This window comes from Pelophylax lessonae (genome assembly GCF_965119305.1).
Source record: "Pelophylax lessonae genome assembly, chromosome: 1".
Lineage (NCBI taxonomy): Eukaryota > Metazoa > Chordata > Amphibia > Anura > Ranidae > Pelophylax > Pelophylax lessonae.
This window is the reverse complement of record NC_138768.1, coordinates 465,159,013-465,181,585: the sequence shown is the minus strand read 5'-3', so window position 1 is coordinate 465,181,585 and position 22,573 is coordinate 465,159,013. Positions and strand designations below refer to the sequence as shown.

Here is a 22,573-nt window from a genome sequence, read left to right as displayed (position 1 = left end):
TATTGGACCAGAGGGACAGCCCCGTGTAGGTGTGTCTATACAAAGGTTTTGTGAATGTTTTCTAACAAAATCTTATGCCTAGCTTACTCCTGTGGATAAGACCAATACCCAGAAGTGCAGACTGTATGAGTGGGCGGCGACTGTCAAAGGACTCAGAGAAAAGAATTTTACGGTAAGTTCTTACAAAAATTTTTTTTTTTTTTTTTTTATACAAAATTGTCATAACAACAAGTTATTTCTCACACACAGTATATGCATACTTGCAATTACACCCCAAAATACATTCTGCTACTCCTCCTGAGTATGGCAATACCACGTGTGTGAGACTTTTACACAGCCTGGCCACATACAGAGGCCCAGCCTTCAAGGAGCACCGTCAGGTGTTCTAGGAGCATAAATTACACATGACCTATCAGACTTTTGAAGGCCCTGGAGCTCCAGGACAATGGAATTACCCACAAAATGACCCCATTTTGGAAAGCAAACACCCCAATGTATATTCTATGAGGCATAATGAGTCTTTTGAACATGTCATTTTTTTCCACAGGTTTTTGGAAAATGTGGAAAGAAAATGAAAACGCATTTTTTTTTACACAAAGTTGTCAATTTATAAGATATTTCTAACACATAGCATGTACATAGCAAAAATGACACCCCAAAATGCATTCTACTACTCCTCCTGAGTATGGGGATACCACATATGTGGGACTTTGTCACAGCATAGCCACATACAGAGGCCCAACATGCAAGGAGCACCGTCAGGTGTTCTAGGAGCATAAATTACATATATAATTTAATTACAACTATTTTGGCCAGCGAGCGTCCGCAGACCAGAGCTCCGTGCTGGGTCGGCCACAACATAGCCCCGCTGGACGCAGGCTGGCCTGCGAGTTAAATGTCTTGCGAGGTCACATACGACCGGGTCTTGGCCCGAGTCGCAGTCTTCCTTCTGGCCCACAGCCCCCCTATTTCAGTGGTGAGGAAGTCCTGTCTGGAGTGATGCTCTCCTGGTTTAATGGTATAATGAGTACATGTCGTTTCGCCTGGTTGATTGACCCTCTAATTCAATACTTTAGTCACAATCCAAAATGGGCTTTGCCACCTGGCCAGAAACTTGCTTTCCATGGTGGGTCAGTAATAGTGATCGGCCGATATCGTTTTTTTAGTACCGATACCAATATTTAGGTTATCGGATATCGGTATCGGGCGATATTTTCGGAAATTTAAAGTTTGGTTGTTTTGAATGCTCATATTTTTTTTTTATTTGCCGCCGAGTACCCGAAAGTGATGTCATGACATCACTTCCAGGTTTTTTACATGGAGACCCGATCAGAGCCGAATGCGGCTTTGATCGGGGCTTCTCTTCGGCGGCCGTGCAGGTAGGATGCCCGGGTCTCCCGGTTGTTCGGGAGATCCGGCCGAGCCGCGGAAGGCGGCAGTAGGTGGGAGATGTCCCCTTCCGCTCCTTGTAATGACAGCCAAGCGGCTTCTCAGCCGCATCGGTTGTCATTACAAGACAGCCGACCGTCGGCTATGGACTCCGGTACCGGGGTGATGCCTCTAGCTGCAAGCATCACTCCGGTACATGCACTGTCCCTAAATATCGGCAATATCGGTAACCTCAGGGGCCGATTCCGATATATCGGGGGAAAGTGCTTATTGACGTTGCCGATAATCGGTCGATCCCTAGTCGGTACTGCTACTCAATGCTTGTCCTAAAACCTTGGGTAGATTTCACCAGTGGGTCTACAAAATCCATCAACAAAATCCATCACTATCTATTCAAACAGAACCTTATTTATCGGCAGGGGCAACAAGGGGCTACAAAAGTGCAACACCTGAGCACTTAACTGGCAGGTGACACAGTATTTCATTACCCCAATTTTGAATCCTGGCCAGTAGTTAGACTGGTGAAATACACTTTTTTTTTTTTCTTTTTTCAGTTGTTCCCCCAACCCCCCCCCCCCCCCCCCCCAAAAAAAAACTTTGTTCTGCCCAGGTCAAGGATTTTCAATCTGTATCAATAATTTCTTGACAATGTCTTTCCGAACCTTGGTAACCCAATAAAGTAGATCATTGTTGACTGCAAAATAAGGCCATTTCTTATCTGCACCCAGCTTCTGGAGTGCCATGTTTACAACCATTATCTGCCCCTTTTGCCTGGTCTTCTGCATCTGAGCCATGCCAAGAATCCTGGTTGAAATGCTCATATCAGGGAGATCAAGACTAGAGGTTGTTTCCTTAGTGTTTTTTCCCAAGCATGACCCAAAACAGAGAAATTTCCGTCGCCTCAGTAGGCAGCTTAGCTTAAGGATTCTTCTCCCTGGTACTAGTGACCTTCTTACTTAGGGCTGTGTAACCAGACCCATCATACTTGACATTACACAATTCATCAGCATCTGGCATATCAATAACATTATCATCTGATAATCGATTTACCCATAATCTGTTTTACCCATTTAGTCAAACACCTTTACCCCACAGTTCACAGAATATTGGAAAATCCCATCCCACTAATACTGGGTGTACCAGATTTTTTACCAGTCCAACCTCATGTTTGACAGTACCACAGATAGTGTAGTGAACATGGACACCATTCTGTACGTCCTTGTTTCTCCATGGATGTAGATGACTCCTAAAGTCTTTTTTGTAGAGATTTTCGTCACCATGATACACCCACTGTTGCATATCAATTGGTAGAGATTAAAGATCCCAATCCATCACAACACCCTCCACTGTTTATTTGGAATCCCATCAAGGTCTCTGGTTGCAGCCACTTAGTGATCAGATCGTGCATCTTTGACTGGGGAGTCTGATCTGATTGGTAGCTCCAACCTTGCCAAATGCCTCTATGCATTGTCAGTGTTGGCTTTCTGCAAGAAAAGTTCAAATGAAGTGGTTACCTGGTTGCCAGGGCCAACAACCATTGACTAATGACTTTGAGAGGGTGACTGTACTGCTTCAGTCAATAACCTTCATTTTGCTGCTGAGAAAACAAATTGTTACCCCATCTCTACTTAATGCTAAAGTCCATGAACTTTAATCCGGTGCTCTAACCAAGGCGTTCAGGTCCCATAAGTAAAATTCTTGATTCAGGAAGGCTGACAACTCATATGCTCTTAAATAAAAGTACTTTATTTGTTACATGGGTACACAGGTACAGGCTATAAGTGACGCGTTTCGCCTATGGAGCCTTCATCAATCAAAGCACCACACTTTTGCTGCTGCTTATCTGGACCTCTGTATTTATTTTCTGTGCCTCCATGTTTTTCTGGAGTGCCATATGTGTTTGATATTGGAGAGCATTAGCAAACAGCAATTGCTTTAATATATCCATGATTTCTGACTTCAACAGGGAGTGTTTTCCCTTTCAAATGTTTTTTTTCTTTTCAAAAATGCCTTTGCTGCATCCTCCTGTAGTTGTGATTTTTAGGGGTCAGCAAGATTGAACAATATGGGAATACCTCAGTGGGAGGTAGCCTGTCCTGGTAAAGTTACCTGCTCTCTGTCTGCTGGATGGTAAGTGTAACTCCCTCTTCCCCCTTCTGTTGGTCAAGCGGTGGGCTTCAGTCACCCCCTCCCTCCCGTCTCCCTGGCCCCCTGTGGGGTTGGTCCTAACTATACTCCCTTCCTCCACCAGGAGACTGTTTGTGCCCTTGTCTGCCAGGAACTGTTGGTGGTTGTGGCAATGCCTATACAGTATACCCCTTCTCTATATTGGGTTACCATATGTCTGCTGGCAACCTGCAACTGAAGCTCTGTGGTCACCTTTGTTTGGCGCCTGGCGCTAAGTTATTAGTCCATTCCTGGCTTCCTCCCATTGACTCCTTGATGGTTTGTTGCAGTGAGTACTGCTGGAGGTCTGCCTGTGTATGTGGCTGCCACTGTGGTTGTATGGGCTATCTTTTGCCCCACTTTTGCAGATGGATTAGTGCATCTGGGGTCCAGAGCTTATTGGAGTGTCATCTTGAGGGGTGAACTAACCCTTACTGTGCTTCCTTATGGATTAACAGGTCCATTCCTAGCCATTTAGCCCACCCTTTGGAGGTGGCTGGGCCCTGTAGTCACTCCATGCCTATAGATGGGCTGTCCTGGAAACATTTGTCTCTCATGTGAAGCTGGAGTTTACATGCAAGGCCAGTAAAAACAAAATGCCCCTTTCCTAAACCCTTTTTCTCAGATATATCTGATGCAGAGGTTGAGGCTACTGTGGGGCCCACACTGGCTGCAGAAAATAAGGATAGCGACCTTATCCCTTTCAGGAAGTAAACATGAATTTTTCTTCTCTTAGAGCACAGACAAAAAACACTGGTGTCTTCCCTGATTTAGTCTGTGGGTGTCCTTAAAATTGAGGGATTCCCCAAGGGCTCCAGAAACCTTGGCTTTTTCTTTTGGTACCCATAAGCCACCAAAGTTTTTCCCTATCTTACCTATTTTGATAAGTTGATACAGTAAGTTTTTTTTTTTTTTTAAAGTAAATGGGAACATCCTAAACAGCCCTTTGTGGTTTCAGTTAGTTACTGCTTTGAGGGGCCCTCCTAAAAAAAAAAAAAAACCTTGAGATGTTCAGTGGTTTTTATACCAGCCTGTTTACTGTGCTGGTGTTCAGACAATCCTGGATCTGAAGGCTCTTAAAGCCTTTGTGAAAGTTCAAAAATTAAAGCTGGCATCCATTCGCATTGTAGTTGACTCTCCCATCAAGGGTACTTATTGTCATTCATATTCAAGAATGCATACATTCACATATCCAACTGTGTGAGGCACCAACTGTTTCTGCATTTTGCAAAAGGGGATAATGCCTTCCAGGTTGTAAAGCTAATGTTTGGCCTCGCTTTTTCTCCCTGGGTCTCTGTCAAGGCACTAGCAGCGGTCTTGTCATTGCTGCGTTAGCAGGGGTTTCCTTTGTGAGTTACCTAGACAGTCTTCTCTCTGTATACCCTTATTCTTCCATGATAGACAATCTGGTCATTACACATTTTCAATTTTAAACTATCGTCACTAGTTTTGGCTTTACCTTCATTCCTGTCCCATAGCCACAACAGGAAATCCCTCCAAAGAGAAATCCTTGGTAGTCACCAAAACTAGTCTTCCAATTGGAAGATTTCCCCTCTTCTCTTGAGGACCGCTCGGAATTTGGTATTTTCTTTCACTTTTCTAGATAACAAATCTCCAGGACAAAAAGAGGGTGAATCTTCCCTAAATGGACACAGACAGCCGTAAAAACCCAACAGTGATCTAACCCCTTTTCACTGCATCTAAAACAAAAATACATTTTGCCTTCAGTTATATTTTAATTCATTGAGACTAAGGCACATTGATTGAAATGCTTTCAAATTTTTATTTTTTTTAATTAAAACAATTGTTGAATATCTTGTAATATTAACTATGGAAATTTAGAGTACTACTTAGACTCTAAACACAAGGGCACTGTTTGTTTGCTTTTGGAAAACTAGCAGACTGCCAAGTTTCAAGCTTTCTAAAGCCTGCCTGTCAGCTGGGTTGAAGGGTGTTTTAAACGCTTCAAGAAAGCAGTTTGAAGCTTATTAAATGCTGAAGTTAAGGCAAAGTTAAAACAATTCCTTTGTGTTTGGGGCTGTGTAGGTACACTTTGCATTATATTTATGTGTTTTGGAATAACACACATATATATATATATATATATATATATATATATATATATATATATATATATATATATATATATATATACATACATACATACATACATTTATTTATACCTTTTACCATTTTTGACAGCTCCTATTCAGTCACTTGAATTTTCAAAAAATAATTACTTTTTTATTTTAATGAAACTTCTTCCTTTATTAACAGGCTCTGTATGAATTGGTGAAATGTAGATTTCACACAGAAGAAGCTCTTCGAAGACTCCACTTTAATGTCAAGGTAGTACAAGGTAAGAGCTTAGATAGGAAGTGAATAAAACTATAAGATCGAACAAGTTTCTTTTTTTTTTTTTTTTAAACGCCTCAGACTTGTCATGTATGATAAATATTTTTTGAAGAGTTCCTACGTTGAAAGCATAGAAATCAATGCTGAAATATTTATATTTTTCCTATGATTAGGTCAGCTGTGTGGTTGGAGTGAAGATGAATGTAGAAGTTTTGAGCAAGGATTTCGGGTTTATGGGAAAAACTTTCATCTCATCCAGGCTAACAAGGTGAGTTTTAATAAAATATAATATAATATTATAAGCATATACAATTTATAGGCTTGTCTGAATAGAGGGTACTTTATTAAAACAAACATTAAAAATAATGACACTAATCTATTAATTATGAATCTATACAGGCATAAGTGTGTTAAAGTTTTTATAGCCCCCAAATCTTGTAATCTTGATATATGCTAATTTACATGCGCAAGTGATAGTCTGAGAGCAGCATCTTTAAAGCCCAACTCAGGCCCCTAACAAGATTAGTTCAACAGGCTAATTAGGTTTTCTTTTTTTAACCGTTTAAGGACAACCCCACGTACATATACTGCGGCAGGGCGGCCCTTAAGCGCAAAATAACGTATCTTTACGTGATTTCTTCTGCCTGGTCTGGGGCGCATCGCCAGAGACCCCGTCCCGCTTTCCGAGAGAGGTAGAACCGCGGTCTGCCAATGTAAACAAGGCAGTTTTCCATTCTGCTAGTAGGGAAGACCGAGATTTTGTGTTTCTGCTAAGCAGGAACACGGATCTCTGTCTTCCTTCAGTGCAATCATCCCTCACACAGTAAAAAAGCACTCCCAGAGAACACATTTAACCCTTTGATCGCCCCTGATGTTAACCTGTTCCTTGCCAGTGTCATTACAGTGACAGTCCATTTTTTTTAGCACTGATCACTGTATTGGTGTCACTGGTCCCTAAAAAGTGTCACTTAGTGTCAGATTTGTTCACCGCAATGTCGCAATCCCGCTAAAAGATGCTGATCGCCGCCAATTACTAGTGAAAACAATTTAAAAAAAAAAAAAGAAAAAGTCCATAAATGTATCCCATAGTTTGTAGACGCTATAACCTTTGCTCAAACCAATCAATATATGTTTGTTGGGAATTTTGTTACCAAAAACATGAAGCAGAATACATATTGAAACAAAACAAGAAAAATTCCCAGCTTAACTCACCAACCAGTCTGCTTAACAACTGAATAAACCCGCCTAACAGTATGCATTAAAAACAGGGGTTTAGTTAGCACACATTTGCAAACGCATGCATGAGCTGCAAGGTCACTTCACAGCATTCCTAACTCCTGTAAATTTTTGAATGCACATCCATTCTAATGGAAAGATAGTGGGCAGGTGGGCTTGGAGGTTGCCTAGTCCTCCTTAAAGGCACAAGAAAAAATATTGCCCTAAATTGATAAAGAAATGTAATTTTTTACATTTTTTTATTGGATGTGTTTTATAGCAGAAAGTAAATAATATTGTTTTTTTTTTTTTTTTTTTTCAAAATTTTCAGTCTTTTTTTGTTAATAAACCACAAAGGTAATAAAATACCACCAAAAGAAAGCTCTATTTGTGGGGAAAAAAGGACATCAATTTTATTTGGGAACAGCGTCGCACGACCTCTCAATTGTCAGTTAAAGTATTTAAAAAAAATGGGCTTCAGGAGCTGAAGTGGTTGAATACATTTGTTCCATGATGAGGTACATGGAGCTGTGCTCTTTAAGGACTTGCATCAATAAATTCTCTGTGATGAAGTATCACATTCTAATAATCCAGGTTAATCCTTAAAGCATAAACAGGCTCCTATTGAAGATGTCCGTTTCCCCTGCTTAAGAATACAAAATTGTGCTCTTTTACCCACTTCCCGCCCGCCCTATAGGCGATTGACAGCGGGAAAGTGGTTGCATTATCCTGACTGGACGTCATATGGCGCGCAGAGCGGCGATCGGTGCTGCGGGGGTGTCACTCTGACACACCGCATCTCCGATCTCGGTAAAGAGCCTACTGAGATAAGCTCTTTACCATGTGACCAGCTGTGTCCAATCACAGCTGGTAAAATAGTACACAGGAAGAGCCGTTGATCGGCTTTCCTCAGTATGTGCCTGATGGGCACGAGTAAAGGAGAGCCGATCTGCGGCTCTCCTGACGGGGGGGGGGGGTCTGCACTGGTAATCAGAGCATTGATTACTAGTGCAGATCATTAAGGGGGGTGCCACTAGAACCACCAGGGATGGCCACCAGGGATGGCAATCAGGGCTCAGAGAGCCCGCCAGTGCCCTCCCCATCAGTGCTGCCCACCAGTGCCCACCCCATCAGTGCTGCCCATCATTGCCATCTATCAGTGCCCCCCACCAGTGCCCATTATTGCCCACCAGTGCCGTCTATCAGTGCCCATCGGTGGCACCTATCAGTGCCCACCAGTGCCACCTATCAGTGTTCATCAATGCCGCCTATCAGTGCCCAGCAGTGCTGCCTATCAATGCCCACAAATGCTGCATATCAGTGCTACCGATCAGTGCCACATATCAGTGCTGCCTATCAGTGCCGCATATTCGTGCCACCCCATCATTGCCACCCCATCAGTGCCTCCTCATCAGTGCCTGTCAGTGCGGCCTCATCAGTGCAGGAAAAAACTTATCTATTTACTAAATTGTATAACATAAACAAAAAACTTTTTTTTTTTTCCAAACTTTTCGGTCTTTTTTTATTTGTTTAGCAACAAAGAAAAAACCTTGCGGTGATCAAATACCACCAAAAGAAAGCTCTATTTGTGGGAAAAAATTACATAAATTTGGTTTAGGTACAGTGTTGCATGACCGCGCAATTGTCATTCAAAATGCAACAGCGCTAAAAGCTGAAAATTAGCCTGGGCAGGAAGGGGGTGAAAGTGCCCTGTATTGAAGTGGTTACATTGCCCAGGAAAACCAAGTGACATGTCATGGTGACCAGGAACTCAGAAGTGCACACATTGTGAAATTTACCCTGATGGTGATATGATTACATTACCCCAGCATCAGGAACTCCTCATCCTAATTTGTCCTTTGAAACCTCACTGATGCAGGGAATGAGGGTCCAGCCAACTTATGCAGGATAGGTCAGTGATGGTGAACCTTGGCACTCTAGATGTTTTGGCACTACATTTCCTATGATGCTCAACTACACTGCAGAGTGCACAAACATCATGTGAAATGTAGTTCCAAAACATCTGAGGTGCCAATGTTCGCCATCATTGTGATAGGTGTAAATTGTTACAGACAGCAACATTCCCTGCTGCTTTATCAGGAAATGGAGCCTACACCAGTGAGTAGAATTAAAATACAATATATCTACTGCCAAAATGCTTTGAACTAAACTTCTATTGTGCCTGCCCAAGGGCTACAAAGAAGGAGTTAGAGTGATGTTAGTATCTGAGTGATAGGAGGACTCGGTTCCTATAGGAAACCGGTTCTTTCTCCCGTCCCTTCGGATAAAAAAACGTATCCTTATTTCACACGGCACTTTTTGGTGCCACCTGTGTGACTTTCTCAGTAGGGCAATGCCCCGAAGTGGTTCTCTGCGGACTCTCCCGTACCTCCTCCCGCTCTCTCTTATTAACATATTCCAATAATATCATATCGTAAGACCCGAACAAATTTACCCTATCCCACTAAGTGGGCTTCCACCCACTTTAGCATGCAGATGTATATATAACTCACTATCTCCAATATAAAGAATAAATGCTGGGGAGAAAGTGAAGATGGAAGGCGAACCACCAATCCTAAAAAAAAAAAAAAAATGTATCCATTTACCTCTAAAATCTTCCACCTGTGTATTATGAAAATTAAAGGGAAATAACTTTCCTTAGTGATTTTATCAATAATAAAAAAAAAAATTTGTATCCATATACCTCTAAAATCTCCTACCCGTGAATTTGAAAATTAAAAAAAAAATAACTTTCTTTAGTGATATTACCCGTGAGGAAAAAAAAAAAAAACAAAAAAAACAAACACTCCCTCCTCTCTATCATCCCCTTATCCTTCCATTCTTCCCCTTTCCCCCTCTCAAACAACCTCAGCACAAAAGGACGGTATCTCACCTTTCCTCCACCCCCCTACTATCCTATACATACCGAATCCCAATAATCCCCCATCTCTCTCCCTCCCTCTCTTTACTATCCCCCTCCCCCTTTTAATAGAGGGAGTTAAAAGGAAGTGGACAAGAGGGAAAGGGACCCCAACATACAGATTGCCCATCAGGGCTTAGTTCTAAAAAACATAGTTACATAGTAGGTGAGGTTGAATAAAGACAATAGTCCATCCAGTTCAACCTGTGTAGGTGTGTGTGGCTGTAATCATCTCACATACCCCTGAATGTTCTGATCCTTGAGATGTAAGTCTAAGAGTCTTTTGAAAGCCACCATACTACCCGCAGAAACCACCTCTTGTGGTAGAGAATTCCACAATCTTGTAGCCCTAACAGTAAAGAACCCCCCACGTTGCCTGAGGTTAAAACGCTTCTCCTCTAATTGCATTGTATGCCCTCGAGTCCTCATGCAATCCCTTCGAATGAACAGCTTTTTTTCTAAGCTGGGATCCCCAATAAGATATTTATAAATTGCTATCATGTCCCCCCTCAGTCGTCTCTTCTCCAGGGAGAATAAATCGAGCGATTGTAGACGCTCTTCATAGTCAAGGTCCTCCAATCCCCTAATTAGTTTAGTTGCCCTTCTCTGGACTCTCTCCAGCTCCAACACATCCCTCCTGAGGACCGGCGACCAGAACTGGACAGAATACTCCAGATGTGGTCGGACCAGAGTTTTATAAAGTGGAAGGATTATAGTCTTATCTCTGGAATACATCCCTTTCTTTATGCATGCTAATATTCTGCTGGCTTTGGCAGCTGCCGCTTGACATTGCATGCTGTTGCCTAATCTATCATCAACCAAGACTCCCAGATCCTTCTCCATTTTTGATTCCCCCAGGGGTTCCCCTCCTAAAGTGTATTGTGCTTTTATGTTTTTAGTCCCCAAGTGCAAAACCTTACACTTCTCCACGTTAAACCTCATTTGCCATGTCGTTGCCCACTCTGTAATTTTGTCCAGGTCATCCTGTAGGATATCTGCTTCATGCTGTGCAGTTATTGCCCTGGCCAATTTTGTGTCATCTGCAAAAACTGATAACGCACTACTGATCCCGTCCTCAATGCTGTTTATGAATAAATTGAACAAGGTTGGTCCCAGGACTGAGCCCTGGGGCACCCCGCTTACAACCTCAGACCAGTCAACCTCAGAAATGTTTCCTTATAAATTTATATTTGTGCACACCCCTATTCTCCTTCCATTCTTTCCCCTCACTCATTAATCCTGTCCTCACTATATTCGTCTCTGGGAAAATCGATAACACCAGGAGAGAGGAATGCCCGCATATCTTCATTTTATATACTATCACACCTTTCCAGACCTTAGATGCATTCATGCAGAATTTACATTATTTTCATCATGAAAAAAAAAAAAAAAAAACTCTAATTATGATGTAGCTATATAAGAGGGTATAAATAAATATATAGAATAATTTATATTTTATAATGTCTGTGTAATAGCTGCTAGCTATAAATTAAAGTGCATGTGCCTTTTAAATAAATATAATACCTGTTATAGCACTGCTAAGAAAAATAACTGCAAAAATACAAAAAATAAGAAATACGTGTAAAAGTGCAAATATGTGCAAATGTCAGATGTGTGCCTCATACCATGTGTTTGAACAATTATGCTGAAATTATTTGAAATATACTATTAAAATTCATAAATATTGTGCTGATCCAAAAAATATATATAAAAACAACTATGATCATATATATATATACTAAAAAGTCCATACATATCCTTCAAGGTGTGCAGTAATTGTTTTCATCCTATTAACCTCAGTGAAGATAAAAAAAAAAGAAAAAGAAGATGAGAAGAAAAAAAAAAAAAAAGGGAAAAATATCTCGCGTGCTCAATTTAAAGGGAGGGTTTTTTAAAAAAAAAAAAAATAGAACATTCCTCCCTGAAGTGGGGGAAAAAAAAAAAGTATCTCACTCGTGACTATATTTAAGAGGGGTAGGAGTAATATCCTCCCAATTACAACTTAAACGATTTAAAAAAAAAAAGGAAAAAATATCTTGCGTGCTCAATTTAAAGGGGAGGGTTTTTAAAAAAAAAAAAATAGAACATTCCTCCCTGAAGTGGAAAAAAAAAGGGAAGCATTCCTCTCAGTAGGTGGAAAGGGGGGAGGGCTTTCTCTTTTTTTTTTTTTCTTTTCCACGTCCAGCGATGGAGGACCTAAAAATTGTCTCCTATAATGTTGAAGGACTAAATGTGCCAGAAAAGAGACACATGCTGTTATCTGATTTGAGACGTTTACATACCAGTATTGCACTGATACAAGAGACACACTTTAGGACAGATAAAATGCCTTTTCCTTAAAAATAAATACTTCCCATATGTATATCACTCTACGTATACACAAGCAAAATCACAAGGGGTTTCTATACTACTAGCAAATGCCGTCCCATGGACTTTTCAAGACAGTATACAGGACCCAGAGGGAAGATTTTTATTTGTCAAGGGATTGATAGGTGAAATACAAGTAACACTAGCAACAGCATACGCACCTAATAACCGGCAAGATAGGTTTATTTCTAGAACCTTGGGTGAACTTATGCGCTTCTCAGAGGGTCAATTAATTATGGGTGGAGACTTTAATGTACCATTGACACCAGCAGTAGACACTTCATCAGGGACCTCAGCACTTACACCCGGAATGAGTAAACGGATTCTAAAGACCCTATATAAAGCCCAGCTGATAGATGTATGGCGTTTACAACACCCTTCTGAAAAATAATATACATTCTATTCAATACCACATAAGAATTATTCTAGAATTGATTTCTTTGTTATACCTCACGCTCAGCTACAGGCAGTGAAAAAAACGGGCATAGATAGCATTACCTGGTCAGATCATGCACCTATATCATTAACATATAGCTTGGTAGCAAACTCTACACAGAGAAGGAATTTTTGGAGGTTAAATGAGAGCTTGTTACAAAGGGAAGAGATATTAAAGGAAGTTGGGGAGGAGATGAAAGGCTTCTTTGAGATAAACGATCAGCCTGGTTGTAATACGGGAATTTTATGGGAGGCCCACAAGACAGTGGTGAGAGGAGTTTTTATTAAACATGGAGCACGCATTAAAAAAGAAAGGAATGAACAGCTGTCACAACTTCTGGAAAAACTTATAGCTTTAGAGACAGAACATAAGCAAAGCCCAGCAGATAGAACAATGATCGAGTTGAAGTTGGCTAGAAAGCAGATAATGGACTTATTACAATATAAGGCGAAGGCTGCCATACAAAGGTGCCGTAAACTGAATTATGAAGCAGGTAATAAATGTGGAAAAATGCTTGCTAGATCCATACAGGGACAGAAATCGAGATCATACATACCCCATATTGTTACAGCAGAAGGGGTTAAGAAAACTTTACCAACACAAATAATAGGAGAATTTGAGAAATATTATACCGCATTATATAACTTAACCGCTTCCATACAGAGCAGTTAGACACCCTTCCTGCCCAGACCAATTTTCAGCTTTCAGCACTCTCACACTTTAAATGACAATTGCTCAGTCATGCTACACTGTAACCAAACAAAATGTTTATCATTTTTTTCACACAAATAGAGCTTTCTTTTGGTGGTATTTGATCACAACTGGGGTTTTTTTTTTTTCGTGATATATGCAAAAAAAAGCAAAAATTTAAAAAAAAAACACTTTTTTTTAGTTTCAATTATAAAATTTTGCAAAAAATTAATTTTTCTTCATACATTTGGGCCAAAATGTATACTGCTACATGTCTCTGGTAAAATTAACCCAAATTAGTGTATATTATTTAGTCTGTGTGAAAGTTATTGAGTCTAGAAGCTATGGTACCAATTACTGAAAATTGATCACACCAGATGTACTGACGGCCTATCTCCTTTCTTGAGGCCCTGAAATGTCAGGACAGTACAAATACCGCCCAAATGACCCCTTTTTGTAAAGTAGACAGTACAAGGTATTTAGTAAGAGGCATGGTGGGTTTTTTGAAGTTGTAATTTTTTCCCACAATTCTTGGGAAAATGAAGAAAAAAAATTTTTTTTCTTTTTTTTTCCCACAAAGTTGTCAATTTATAAGCTATTTCTAACACATAGCATGTACACAGCAAAAATTACACCCAAAAATACATTCTGCTACTCCTTCCGAGTATGGCGATACCACATGTGTGAGACTTTTACACAGCCTGGCCACAAAAAGAGACTCCACGTCCAAGAAGCACCTTCAGGCGTTCTACGAGCATAAATACACATAAAACTTTATTACTACCTATCACACTTTTCAAGGCCCTAGAGCACCAATACAATGGAAAAGTCCACAAAATGACCCCATTTTGGAAAGCAAACACTCCAACGTATATTCTATGAGGCATTATGGGTCGTTTGAACATCTCATTTTTTCCACAGGTTTTTGGAAAATGTGGGAAAAAAATGAAAACTTTTTTTTTTTTTTTTTTACACAAAGTTGTCAAATTATAGGATATTCCTAACACATAGCATGTACATAGCAAAAATGACACCCCAAAATGCATTCTGCCACTCCTCCTGAGTATGGCAATACCACATGTGTGAGACTTTTTCACAGCCTAGCCATATAGAGGGGCCTAACATCCAAGGCGCACCATCATGCATCCTAGCCACTAGGCCTATTTTTGACATTTGGTGTTTACAAGCTAAAATCAGTTGTTTTGCTAGAAAACTGCTTAGAACCCCCAAACATTATATATTTTTTTTTAGCAGAGACCCTAGAGAATAAAATGGAGATTATTTCAATATTTTTTATCACACCGTATTTGCGCAGCGGTCTTCCAAACGCAATTTTTTTGGAAAAAATTCACTTTTTTTAATTAAAAAATAAGAAACCAGTAAAGTTAGCCCAATTTTTTTTCCATAATGTGAAAGATAATGTTACGCCGAGTAAATAGATACCCAACATGTCATGTTTCAAAATTGCGCACGCTCACGGAATGGCGACAAACTTTGGTACTTAAAAATCCCCACAGGCGACAATTTAAAAATTTCTACAGGTTGCCATCTTTGAGTTACAGAGGAGGTCTAGGGCTCAAATTATTCCCTCTGCTCTAACAATCGCGGCGATACCTCACATGTGTGGTTTGAACACCGTTTACATATGTGGGCGGGGTTTCTGTATGCGTTCGCTTCTGCGCGCGAGCTCACGTGGACAGGGTGCTTTAATTTTTTTTTTTTTTTTACTATTTATTTTATTTATTATTTTTTATTTTTACACCGTTTAAAAAAAAAAAAAATTGATCATTTTTATTTCTATTAAAAGGAATGTAAACATTCCTCGTAATAGAAATAGGCACGACAGGACCTCTTTTTTGTGAGATCTGGGGTCAAAAAGTCCTCAGATCTCACAAGTACACTAAAAGATAGAAAAAAAAAAAATAATTATTATATAAAATGAAAAAAAAAAAAAGGACCTTTAAACCGGTTGCTAGGCAACAACATTTTCCGTAGCTCCGGTCCTCCAAGACCATAGAGTCAAGTGAGGGCAAGCTTGCCCTCACTCGACATCCTGTCTGTGAGGATCTGGGACCGGATTGTTTTCCCCGCTGCCGGCGGGTCCGGTAAGCGGGGAAAAGGACCGGAACGTGGCGGGAGGGGGGGGGGGGCGCCTCTTCACCGGTATTTAGGTTTAAACGGAGGACATATATAAACCTTTTTGGACTTGGACATGATAGGTACTCGGGTACTTTGTTGGGCAGGTGACAGGTACTCTGGTACTGATGAGCAGGTGGCAGGTACTCGAGTACTCCGATAGGCAGGTGACAGGTACTCGGATACTCTGATGGGCAGGTGACAGACAGGTGATAAGTACTGATGAGTAGTACTGATACTGATAGGTGATACTGTACTGATGGGTACTGATGATCAGTACTGATACGTGATAGGTACTGATGAGTACTGATGAGTAGTGATGGGTACTGATGAGCAGGCGGCAAGTACTCGGGTACTTCAGGCGTCAGGTACTCTGATGAGCAGGTGGAAGGTACTCGGGTACTCTGATGGGTAGGTGACAGGTACTCAGGTACTCTGATGACGGGTACTCCGTTGACAGGTACTCAAAGTACCCGAGTACCTGTCATCAGAGTACCTGAGTACCTGTCATCAGAGTACCTGAGTACCCGTCGTCAGAGTACCCGTCGTCAGAGTACCCGTCGTCAGAGTACCCGAGTACCTGTCGTCAGAGTACCCGAGTACCTGTCATCAGAGTACCCGAGTACCTGTCATCAGAGTACCCGAGTACCTGTCATCAGAGTACCCGAGTACCTGTCATCAGAGTACCCGAGTACCTGTCATCAGAGTACCCGAGTACCTGTCATCAGAGTACCCGAGTACCTGTCATCAGAGTACCCGTCATCAGAGTACCCGAGTACCTGTCATCAGAGTACCCGAGTACCTGTCATCAGAGTACCCGAGTACCTGTCATCAGAGTACCCGAGTACCTGTCATCAGAGTACCCGAGTACCTGTCATCAGAGTACCCGAGTACCTGTCATCAGAGTACCCGAGTACCTGTCATCAGAGTACCCGAGTACCTGTCACCAGCCCATCAGAGTACCCGAGTACCTGTCATCTGAGTACCTGATGGGCTGGTGACAGGTACTCGGGTACTTTGATGGGCTAGTGACAGGTGCTCTTTATTGGGGGGGGGGGGGCAATCAGTGTGTTTGGGGTGCACTATGATTGGTAACTAGCTGTTACCACACTCTCTTCCTCACACAGGATCAGTGTGTGAGGAGGAGAACACGGTGACAGCTAGTTACCGTGTTCTCTGTTGACATTTGTGACCGGCTGTGATTGGACACAGCCGGTCACGTGGTAAAGAGCCAATTTCATTGACTCTTTACCTAGATCGGGGATCGACTCTGTCCGAGGGACGAGCCTCGTCCCCGATCGCTGCTCTGCGCGCCCCCGGGGGCGCGCATTGCAGAGAGAACGAGCGGCTCGTGCTGGAGCCGCTCATGTGATCGGCTGTGATTGACACAGCCGATCACGTGGTAAACAGCCAATTTCTATTGGCTGTTTACCTTGATCAGGGATGGGCTATGTCCGAGGGACGAGCCTCACCCCCGATCGCCGCGCTGCGCGCCCCCGGGGGCGCGCAGTAGAGGGGAGATCCGGGCGACGTCATATGACGGCGGCTCGGATCCTCACAACCACTTTGCCGACGTCATATTACATGACTCGGTATGGAAGTGGTTAAAAGAAACACCGCCCTCGCAACAAGATATTGAAAATTATCTAGCTCAATCACAATTACCTAAATTAACCCCTTCCGTACCGCGTCATGTCAAATGACGTCGGCACAAATCCTTTCTCGATCCGGGCGGACGTCATATGACGGCGCCCGGATCTCCCCGCTACTGCGCGCCCCCGGGGGCGCGCAGCGCGGCGATCGGGGGTGAGGCTCGTCCCTCGGACTGAGCCCAACCCCGATCAAGGTAAACAGCCAATGAAATTGGCTGTTTACCACGTGATCGGCTGTGTCAATCACAGCCGATCACTAGAGCGGCTCCAGCGCGAGCCGCTCGTTCCTTCCTTAATGCGCGCCCCCGGGGGCGCGCAGCGCGGCGATCGGGGACGAGGCTCGTCCCTCGGACAGAGTCGATCCCCGATCTAGGTAAAGAGCCAATGAAATTGGCTCTTTACCACGTGACCGGCTGTGTCCAATCACAGCCGGTCACAAATGTCATCAGAGAACACGGTAACTAGCTGTCACCGTGTTCTCCTCCTCACACACTGATCCTGTGTGAGGAGGAGATTGTGGTAACAGCTAGTTACCAACTACAGTGCACCCCAACCACACTGCCCCCCCCCCAATAAAAAGCACCTGTCACTAGCCCATCAAAGTACCCGAGTACCTGTCACCAGCTTATCAGGTACTCTGATGACAGGTACTTGGGTACTCTGATGGGCTGATGACAGGTACTCGGGTACTCTGATGACAGGTACTCGGGTACTCTGATGACAGGTACTCTGATGGGCTGGTGACAGGTACTCGGGTACTCTGATGATGGGTACTCGGGTACTCTGATGACAGGTACTCGGGTACTCTGATGACAGGTACTCGGGTACTCTGATGATGGGTACTCGGGTACTCTGATGACAGGTACTCGGGTACTCTGATGACAGGTACTCGGGTACGCTGATGACGGGTACTCGGGTACTCTGATGACAGGTACTCGGGTACGCTGATGACGGGTACTCGGGTACTCTGATGACAGGTACTCGGGTACGCTGATGACGGGTACTCGGATACTCTGATGACAGGTACTCTGGTACTTTGAGTACCCGTCATCGGAGTACCCGAGTACCTGTCACCTACCCATCAGAGTACCCAAGTACCTGTCACCTACCCAACAGAGTACCCGAGTACCTTCCACCTGCTCATCAGAGTACCTGACACCTGAAGTACCCGAGTACTTGCCACCTGCTCATCATTACCCATCACTACTCATCAGTACCTATCACCTATTAGTATCAGTACTGATCATCCGTACCCATCATCAGTACAGTATCAGTATCACCTATCAGTATCAGTACTACTCATCAGTACCTATCACCTGCCTGTCACCTGCCCATAAGAGTACCCGAGTACCTGTCACCTGCCTATCGGAGTACTCGAGTACCTGCCACTTGCTCATCAGTACCAGAGTACCTGTCACCTGCCCAGCAAAGTACCCGAGTACCTGTCACCCTTCATACAGCCACCATGTCCAAGTCCAAAAAGGTTTATATACGTCGTCCGTTTAAACCTAAATACCGGTGTTATGGCAGCAGATAGCTGCCATAACCCTGGTATTTTTTTAAACGGTGGACGGTTGGCTTTCCGATAAGGGTGGTCCCAGCGGCGGATTCGCCGCGGGATCACCCTTCCGGGGTGGCGGAAGAGGTGCCCCCCCCCCTCCCGCTGCATTCTGGTCCTTTTCCCCGTTTACCGGACCCGCCGGCAGCAGGGAAAACGATCCGGTCCCAGATCCTCACAGACAGGGTGTCGAGTGAGGGCAAGCTTGCCCTCACTTGACTCTATGGTCTTGGAGGACCGGAGCTACGGCAAAAGTCATTGCCTAGCAACCAGTTTAAAGGTCCCTTTTTTTTTTTCATTTTATTTAATTTTTTTTTAATTTTTTTTTTTTATTTTTTCTATCTTTTAGTGTACTTGTGAGATCTGAGGACTTTTTGACCCCAGATCTCACAAAAAAGAGGTCCTGTCGTGCCTTTTTCTATTACAAGTAATGTTTACATTTCTTGTAATAGAAATAAAAATGATCAATTTTTTTTTTTTTTTAAAAACAGTGTAAAAATAAAAAATAATAAATAAAATAAATAGTAAAAAAAAAAAAAAAAATTAAAGCGCCCTGTCCCCACGAGCTCGCGCGCAGAAGCGAACGCATACGGAAACCCCGCCCACATATGTAAACAGTGTTCAAACTACACATGTGAGGTATCGTCGCGATCGTTAGAGCAAGAGCAATAATTTGAGCCCTAGACCTCCTCTGTAACTCTAGGATAGCAACCTGTAGAAATTTTTAAAATGTCGCCTATGGGGATTTTTAAGTACCAAAGTTTGTCACCATTCTGTGAGCGTGCACAATTTTGAAGCATGACATGTTGGGTATCTATTTACTCGGCGTAACATTATCTTTCACATTATGGAAAACAATTGGGCTAACTTTACTGTTTTCTTATTTTTTAATTAAAAAAAGTGATTTTTTTCCCAAAAAATTGCGTTTGGAAGACCGCTGCGCAAATACAGTGTGATAAAAAATATTGCAATAATCTCCATTTTATTCTCTAGGGTCTCTGCTAAAAAAAAATATATAATGTTTTGGGGTTCTAAGTAGTTTTCTAGCAAAAACAACTGCTTTTAGCTTGTAAACACCAAATGTCAAAAATAGGCCTAGGCAAGTGGCTAGGATGCATGATGATGCTCCTTGGATGTTTAGGCCCCTCTATATGGCTAGGCTGTGAAAAAGTCTCACACATGTGGTATTGCCATACTCAGGAGGAGTGGCAGAATGTATTTTGGGGTGTCATTTTTGCTATGTACATGCTATGTGTTAGGAATATTCTATAAATTTACAACTTTGTGTAAAAAAAAAAAGTTTTTATTTTTTTCCCACATTTTCCAAAAACTTGTGGAAAAAAATGACATGTTCAAAGGACCCATAATGCCTCATAGAATATACGTTGGAGTGTTTGCTTTCCAAAATGGGGTCATTTTGTGGACTTTTCCATTGTATTGGTGCTCTAGGGCCTTGAAAAGTGTGATAGGTAGTAAGAGTTTTATGTGTATTTATGCTCCTAAAACGCCTTATGGTGCTACTTGGACGTGGAGTCTCTTTTTGTGGCCAGGCTGTGTAAAAGTCTCACACATGTGGTATCACCATACTCAGAAGGAGTAGCAGAATGAATTTTGGGGTGTCATTTTTGCTGTGTACATGCTATGTGTTAGAAATAGCTTATAAATTGACAACGTTTTGGGAAAAAAAAAGAAAAAAAAATGTTTTCTTCATTTTCCCAAGAATTGTGGGAAAAAATTATAACTTCAAAAAACTCACCATGCCTCTTACTAAATACCTTGGACTGTCTACTTTACAAAAAGGGGTAATTTGGGGGGTATTTGTACTGTCCTGACATTTCAGGGCCTCAAGAAAGGAGATAGGCCATCAGTACATCTGGTGTGATAAATTTTCAGTAATTGGTACCATAGCTTCTAGACTCAATAACTTTCACACAGACTAAATAATATACACTAATTTGGGTTAATTTTACCAGAGATATGTAGCAGTATAAATTTTGGCCCAAGTGTATGAAGAAAAATTAATTTTTTGCAAAATTTTATAATAGAAACTAAAAAAAAGTGTTTTTTTTGCAAAATTTTTGCTCTTTTTTTGCTTATATCACGAAAAAAAAAAAACCCCAGTTGTGATCAAATACCACCAAAAGAAAGCTCTATTTGTGTGAAAAAAATGATAAAAATTTTGTTTGGTTACAGTGTAGCATGACTGAGCAATTGTCATTCAAAGTGTGAGAGTGCTGAAAGCTGAAAATTGGTCTGGGCAGGAAGGGGGTCTAACTGCTCTGTATGGAAGCGGTTAACGGAGGAAGATCGAGAATATCTAGAGACTGAGATCACTATAGAGGAGATACAACAAGCATTAAATCGATGAAACCCGGGAAGGCACCAGGACCCGATGGTCTAACGACACAATATTATCAGTCGCTGATTCATATTTTAGGCCCTTATATGGAAAAATTATATAATGCAACAGATCTAGATGGGAAGCTGACTAGAGATACTCTTACAGCCCATATCTCATTAATATTAAAGGAGGGTAAGGATCCAGCTCAATGTAGCAGTTATAGACCAATATCCTTATTAAATGTGGATCTAAAGCTACTTACCAAAATCTTAGCAAATAGTTTGGCAAGATTTCTCCCAAATTTAGTCCAGCTAGACCAGGTAGGCTTTATGATATCAAGGGAAGCAAGAGATAATACTACAAGAATTCTGAATCTGATACAAATAGTAAAAGAAAAAAAGACCCCCTGCGTAGTGCTGAGTACGGACGCAGAGAAGGCATTTGACCGGGTGGGTTGGCCTTTTCTGTTCTCCGTACTCAGATACATCGGAATGGGAGAAGCTTTGCTAGAAAAAATAATTAGAGTATATACAGAGCCGACAGCCAGAGTGAAGGTCAATGGTTTATTGTCGGATGCATTTCCAATAAGAAATGGCACAAGACAGGGGTGCCCACTGTCACCCCTCCTGTTCGCCCTGACAGTGGAACCTTTCCTGTGTAGGGTTCGACTAAATCAAGATATTGAAGGCGTAAAGATAAAGGAGAAGCAATATAAGATAGCTGCTTACGCAGATGATTTGTTATTTTCTCTAACCCGAGTATCTCACTGCCGAATCTGATACAAGAGTTTAAAAAAATTTGGTGCTATGTCTCTGAAAATTAATTACGGGAAATCAGAGGCAATGGGAGTGGGGATTCCCACAGCCCAAGTAAGCTTACTGAAAAGTAGCTTTTGGCTTTAAATGGAAGGCTAAGGCGGTGAAATACCTGGGGACATATATACCGGCGAAGTTAACACAGGTTTACGATCTCAATTTTCTGCCCTTGTTGGCAACGACCAGGAGACTTTTAGAACAATGGCATGGAGGTATGCATTCATGGTTTGGTAAATGTAACTTATTGAAGATGACAGTTCTACCAAAATTTCTTTATTTGCTACGAGCACTACCGGTGAAGATCCCAAGTGTTTTTTTTAAGGCAACACACTCCCTATTTGTGAAATATATATGGTCCCATAAAAAACCACGAATAGCACGTAGAATTTTAACTCTACCAAAGAAAAAGGGTGGGCTGGCATTTCCGGATATCCATGCATATTACCAGGCAGCTCATGTGAGCAGGGTCTTAGATTGGTGGCACCAGTCGGAAAATAAACTATGGACACAAATTGAACAGGCACAAACTGAGA

General features: G+C 42.0%; 1 protein-coding gene across 2 annotated transcripts in view; it reads left to right on the top strand.

Moving 5' to 3' along the window:
• Positions 1-22,573, top strand: part of MIER2 (MIER family member 2) — a 130,525-nt gene that overhangs the window by 55,015 nt on the left and 52,937 nt on the right. For both annotated transcript variants that reach the window (XM_082243459.1, XM_082243460.1), the window contains exons 8-9: positions 5,833-5,914; positions 6,084-6,178. In XM_082243459.1, coding sequence (XP_082099585.1) covers positions 5,833-5,914; positions 6,084-6,178 — 177 coding nt within the window. The remainder of the gene's footprint in view (positions 1-5,832; positions 5,915-6,083; positions 6,179-22,573) is intronic.